Here is a 5768-nt window from a genome sequence, read left to right as displayed (position 1 = left end):
CTGGGGGTGGGGGTGGGCGCCAGGGGTCGGTATTGCCGTCTAGTCGTTATGGCTTCTCTAAGGAGCTGGGGAGGGCCGCGCCCCGGGCCCGCAACACTGGACACGAGGAACTTTCGCTGTGGACAGAAAGGGCCCCAGGGACCGAGGTGATGGGCTTTCTGCCGAGATAAAACTCCTCAAACACAGAAGACCTCATTTACCTGAGATTCGACATATTGTGATGCAAATTACACAAGGGCAGAGGCCAAGGGGGAGCTGGGAGGTCCGCGGTCATTTCCGTGCAACCGGGCGGGCTCTGCGGCTGGGACGACCCCCTCGAGGGCCTGCAGGGAGCGGGGCCGGCCTTCTGCGCCACACCCTCCTGCCGGTGCGCAGCGCTCGGCCCGCAGGGCTCTGGGCCTCCTCCCCGGTTCTGGGTGAAGGTGTGGGTGTTCGGAGGGTGAGGGCAGGGCGTCCCCCGAGCAGCCTCGGAGGGGACAGGAGGTGCCAACCAGGGAGGTGAGTGTGCCGGGCTCAGCTGGGCTCCCGGACGCCGGAGAGCTTGAGCGGCAGCGGTGTGGGAGGGACGGGGGTCTGAGAGTGCCCCCCCCAAGCCTGTCGCTTTCTCGCCCTTCGTGGAGAGGAGAACGGGCCCCAGCAGGTCCTAAGAGGCAAAGCCTTCCCGAGGGGGGGCCGAGGAGGCGGCGGGAGGACGGACACAGGTGGACGAAGAAGGGAAGGGGTGCAGATGCAGAGCGGTGGACGGCGGATTCAGCAACCCGGGCGTCGGTGCGGGGTAGGTCTTGGGGTCCAGGCTGACCCCGGGGGCCGAGCCCCGGGCGCCAGCTGCTCGCCCCTCCCAGCCCCCACCCCGGCCTCGCGACCGCGCCCCCTGCTATGGCTGTGCTTCCGAGTGTGGGCCCCACAGGCGCCCACCAACGCAGGGCCGGCCCTTTCGGTGTCCCTGGCCACGGGCCCTGCTGGGTGGGCGGTGAAGGGAGGAGCGAGAAGGGGCTTCCCAGGCTCTGGGGCAGGTCCAATCCACCCGCTGCCGGAGGAGCCCGTGCGCTAGTCCCCGGGGCCTGCGAGCCAGACCGCGGGGTCCGTGGGGGCCCGGGCGCCCCTCCCTCGCAGGTGGTGGCGATGGCGGTGCGGGGCTGGGGTGAGGGGCGGGCGGAGGCTCCGCAGGCTTGCGGGGGCCGGGCAGGCGGACAGACCTAGGGCTATGGCTTATGTTGGCGTTGGGGGGCTGCACTCTGCTCCCGACATCCCTTCAGGCGCCCCCGCGGAGGGCAGGACGGGGTGGGCGAGGGGGCGGGGCTCCGGGCCAGCTCCAGGGGCGTTACTTCTTGAATATGTCCTGCAGCGGCCCGGGCAGGTACCTGATGGCCGCGTCCAGGATGCTTTCCTCCTCTGCCTCCGGCTCGTCCCCGCAGCCCGGCGGGACGGCCCGCTTGGGCCGCGTCAGGCTGCCCTCCGCGCTGGCCTCCATGGCGGCCTGGGCCTCGGCCTCGCGTTCCTCCCTCCTCTTGATGCCGTACTGCGGGGGACAGGGCGGCCGCGCTCAGGCGGGCAGCTCCCGGCCCCGGGAGGGGCGCTCTCGCGACCCGGGCGGGCGAGACCCACCCTCGCTGGCGGGATCGGCCGAGGGGCCTCTGGAGGCAGCACCTGCGGCTGAGAAGGCGCGGGCGGGAGCGGACGGGCACCAAGACCCCGGCAGGGCGGTCCCCACCCCGGAGGCTGGCGGCGGGGGCGGGGGCGACGGCGGGAGCCCGGAGGGGGACCCCGCTGAGGGTGGAACCGCGCGAGGGAGCGGGGGAGGGGGACGACGAAAGTCGGGGTTCTCCGTGGGGGCGGGGCGCTGAGGCGGTGGCCCCGCCCCCCCGCGGTCCCGCCTCCCGCGGAAGTGGGCGCAGGCCTCAGCCCGCCTTGGGCTGCGGTCCCGGAGCGGAGGGAGCCGGGGCAGAACGCCTGCCCGCAGCGGCGGAGAAGCCGGTGTTCTGCGGCTGGCGGGCCCCACGCAGCCCAGATCCTGGGTCCGGCGACACGTGGCCACACCCTCCTGCCTGGCCAAGTATCCCCGGATGCCACCAAGACCCCAGTCCCTGGAGGGTCACTCTGTATGCTCCGTGCCCGGCGGCCACTTCCAGGTGGATGTCCTGGAACCCCATCTAGGTGTGCCCTCAGCAACACCCCTGGGCACTGCTGAGCGCCCCCAATTCTGGTTTCCTGCGTGTGTCTCTGCCCTGAGCCCTCTCCCAAATCTCCCCTCATCAGTGGATTGAATGGTGTCCCCCCAAAATTCATGTCACCTGGAACCTCAGAATGTGACCTTATTTGGAAATAGGGTCTTCGCAGATATAATTAGGTAAGAATAGAGACGAGCTTTTCCTGGGCCCTAAATCCAAAGAGAGTTTCCCTGTTAGAGAAAGAAAAGGATGCACAGAGTAGAAGGTGAAAACGGAGAAAGGGTTCGGAACGACGTTGTCACAAGCCAAGGACACATGCATTGCCGGAAGCCCCCAGAAACTAGAAGAGAGAAGAATTCTCCCCCTCAGGTTTCAGAGGGAGCACAGCCCTGCTGACATCTTGATTTGGGGCTTCTAGCCTCCAGAACTGAGGAAGTAAGTTTCTAGGAGATGAACCCCCACCTCTGCCAGGCCCATCAGCATCCTCACCAGCCCTCCCGGATGAACAGAGCACTGATGCGTGTGCGCCTGCAGTCATGAGGCCATGAGACCAGGGAAACACCTCCTGCCCTAGGGCTGGTGGGAACCAGGTGGGACCAAGCTGGCCTGGTGCGTTGGGGGGCAGGTCACCCATCTCGGGGGCAGGGCTCAGGACCCGCCCAGGCTGGGGAGAGGGGTGCCCCTTGGCCAGGTCTGAGGTCCTGGCTTACACATTAGGGAATGTCTGGGAGCAGAAGCATTGATGAGGTAAAGAGGAAGCACCGGGGAGCACGTGTGGGTGTCAGCGATGGTGGATTATCCGTTATTGACAGGCTGCAGAACGCTCCTGGGGAGCACACAGTGCAGGACTGCTGGCCCTGCACAGGCAGCCTGAAGGCCCCTGTGCACCGGGAACAAGAGCCAGGAGCAGGGAGAGGGTCTCCACGCGGGGTCGGGGGCGTAGGGCACCAGAGTATATTCTGAGCAGCGGCACGCTACCCAGAGGGCCTCCCCACTGAGCACCGTCAGGTCATCTCAGGGCAGAGAGCGCGACAAGCCGACCAGACTGCAGCCACTCGGGTGGACGGGCCCTAGGAGCACGGCCCTCCTCCCGGGTCACCACACCTGCTGCGACCTCCTCACCACGTCCCCCCCCCCCCGGGGGGGGGGGGGCTGTGGTGGCCGAAGCCCACACACACTCACAGCAAAGGTGCACATGCTCAGGGGAGCACACGGTGCTGGCGGAACGGCCGGGTGACAATGGCACACACGTAAGAGCGGGAACATGCGGTATGTGGTCGAGCAGAGGGGCCTCCCTGACTCGGGGTTGGGACGGGACCTGTGTCAGGTTCTCCCCTCTAGGGTCCAGGAAGGAGACTCCAGGCCCCAACCCAGCTGCTCCAGAGGCTCAAGATCATTCCGAGGCTAACGCCACTCTGGGCACACCTGAGGGCCACCTTACTCTCTGGGGTGCCGCCCAGAGCCTGGCTCTGATGTGGTCTGGCTGAGAGCCGGCTTGGACGCCCCCCATCCTCCCCAACCACTGAGACAGCAGGGCCCCACCGCACACCCTGTGGCCGGGAGGGAGCCCAGGGCGGCCGGCACCCTGGGCAATGCGGTGCTCCTTACCGGTGGGAATCCGTATGTGCCCACACCTGTTACTCTCAGCACAAACCTGGGATGTGGGGGCCGGACCGACTCGGACCCACCAGCTGGGCGCTGGCTTGAGGGTGGTTGTGGCTCGAGGCTGCGGAACGTGGGCAGCTGGAAGCACCAAACCTGGCAGTGCGTGCGCAAACCAGAAGGTGGGTATGCAAATCAGGAAGAGCTTATGCAAATGCCGCAGGTGGGCCAGCCTCCCCGCAGACCTGGACCCGCGCAGCGCAGCGCAGCGCCTGCCGGCGCGTGAGTTAAGTCCCGAATGCAGACGAGGTCGCCTGGGGAGCCGGGCGCCCAGACGACGCGTGACCCCGGCCTGGCCCCTAGGCCCCCATCTGATGGACTCCCGCCCCGACCCGATGGGGCCCTGTACGGCGCAGCTCGATGGGATCCCGTGCCATGCAGCTCTGTACCCTCTTCTCTGACCAGCCATGAGGTCGGGGGGTGGGTGGGGAGACACGGCACCAGGAGAGGCTGGAGGAAGTGGGTCTGGAGCCCCGGGGCCAGCGAGGGCCACTCGGGGAGCCACACCTGAAGGCCAGGGTTCCCACGTGTGGGGAGCAGGAGGGCCGTAGGGGGTTGCCTAAGCACGCCGGGTGGAGAAGGGCTCTGAGGACATGGGTGTCCCACGGACTTCGCGGGGGCAGGGCCTGGGGGCGTGGGGAGGGGGAGGGGTCGGTGGGCAGGGGCGCCAGGCGCTGAGCTCCCCTCAGAGTCGGGACAGCCGGGGCTAGGGGTGTGCTCTGGCCTGCACCCTGCACCGCCAGGGGGGACCTGGGGCTCCTGGGGCTCCAGCGTCCAGAATGCAGCAGGCCTGTCCTGAGCTGCCTCTGACCCACGAGTGGGGGCAGCTCACCATCGCCCCCTTCCCTGCACACTCCCAGGCCTGGCCCAGTGGCCACCGCCTTGGTTACCTCTGCAGTCACCCAGGAAAGGCCCCCACCCGGCGGACTCAGCTGTGTGGTGGTCGGGGGGGCCCCAGCAGGCGTCTGTGCGCTCCCCAACACACCCCACACCGTCCCTGCAGGCCGCCCTCCAGGAACGGGCCCTGGCGCACTAGGCCCGCCTAAACCCCCGACAGCAGGAGAACTGCTCTGGCAGGGCCGGTGAGGAAACCTGGGCCCAGCCAGTGCGTGAGGTGTGGGCCAGCTCTGACCCCTGCCCTGGCCACTGGACTCAGCGGACACCACCCCGGCCCCTGGGCGGCCCAGATCAGACCCCGGATGTGCACAGGAAGCAGGCCCGGGCCCGGTGGGATGAGGCCTGCCGCTGCGGCTGGTGGAGCCATGGTGGGTCTGGGGGTTGGCGGGGTTTATAGGAGCAGCCCGGGGCCTGAGCAGGCGGTTCAGAAGCGAAGGCGCTCACCCGCCCAACGCGGGCCCCAGATGGCGGGGTGCTCGTCTGGGGAAGCAGGACCCCTACCCAGGGGACCCACGGGGCACAGGCTGGAGGGCCCTGGGGCTCTGCCAAGGGGTGCAGCCTTCCGTGTGGCCGCCCCGGAAGCTGGGGTCCTGAGGACAGGGGGGCACATGATCCATCGCCCGTCCCTGGCTGGGGGGTGGGGGTGGGTGAGGGTCACCCTGCCCCCTGGCCTCACATGGAGCCGCAGGACCTCAGCTGCCCTCAGGGTGGGGCACATCCCCACTTCCACTGGGACTCACTCTGTGACCTTTAAGTCCCACTAGATGTCCCAGAGGACGAAGAGGACCCTGGAGCTGATGCCTATTCACTCATCACTCATTCATTCATGCATTCACACACTCATTCACTCATTCATTCACTCACACACTCACTCACTCATTCACTCACTCATTCACTCATTCACTCACTGCTAGCTCAGCATCCAAGCCCAAGTGCAGGCAGGCAAAGCACCTGCCCTCCCCGTGAGGGCAGGACAACTAACAGCTCAGAAGTAAAAAGTATGAGCACGTCAGGTGAAGGCAGGTGCAGAGCAAAATAAAA

General features: G+C 67.4%; 1 protein-coding gene across 1 annotated transcript in view; it reads right to left on the bottom strand.

Annotated features, from left to right (window-relative positions):
* Positions 1-1321: 1321 nt before the first annotated feature.
* The window catches only part of CPLX1 (complexin 1), a 35679-nt gene continuing 31232 nt past the window's right edge, over positions 1322-5768 (bottom strand). The window contains exon 3 of the mRNA XM_007467889.1: positions 1322-1519. Within this exon, the coding sequence (XP_007467951.1) occupies positions 1322-1519 (198 nt within the window). The remainder of the gene's footprint in view (positions 1520-5768) is intronic.

This window comes from Lipotes vexillifer, unplaced genomic scaffold (assembly GCF_000442215.2).
Source record: "Lipotes vexillifer unplaced genomic scaffold, Lipotes_vexillifer_v1.1 scaffold966, whole genome shotgun sequence".
Lineage (NCBI taxonomy): Eukaryota > Metazoa > Chordata > Mammalia > Artiodactyla > Lipotidae > Lipotes > Lipotes vexillifer.
Note: the sequence above shows the minus strand (reverse complement) of the source record. Positions and strands in the feature narration are given on the sequence as shown.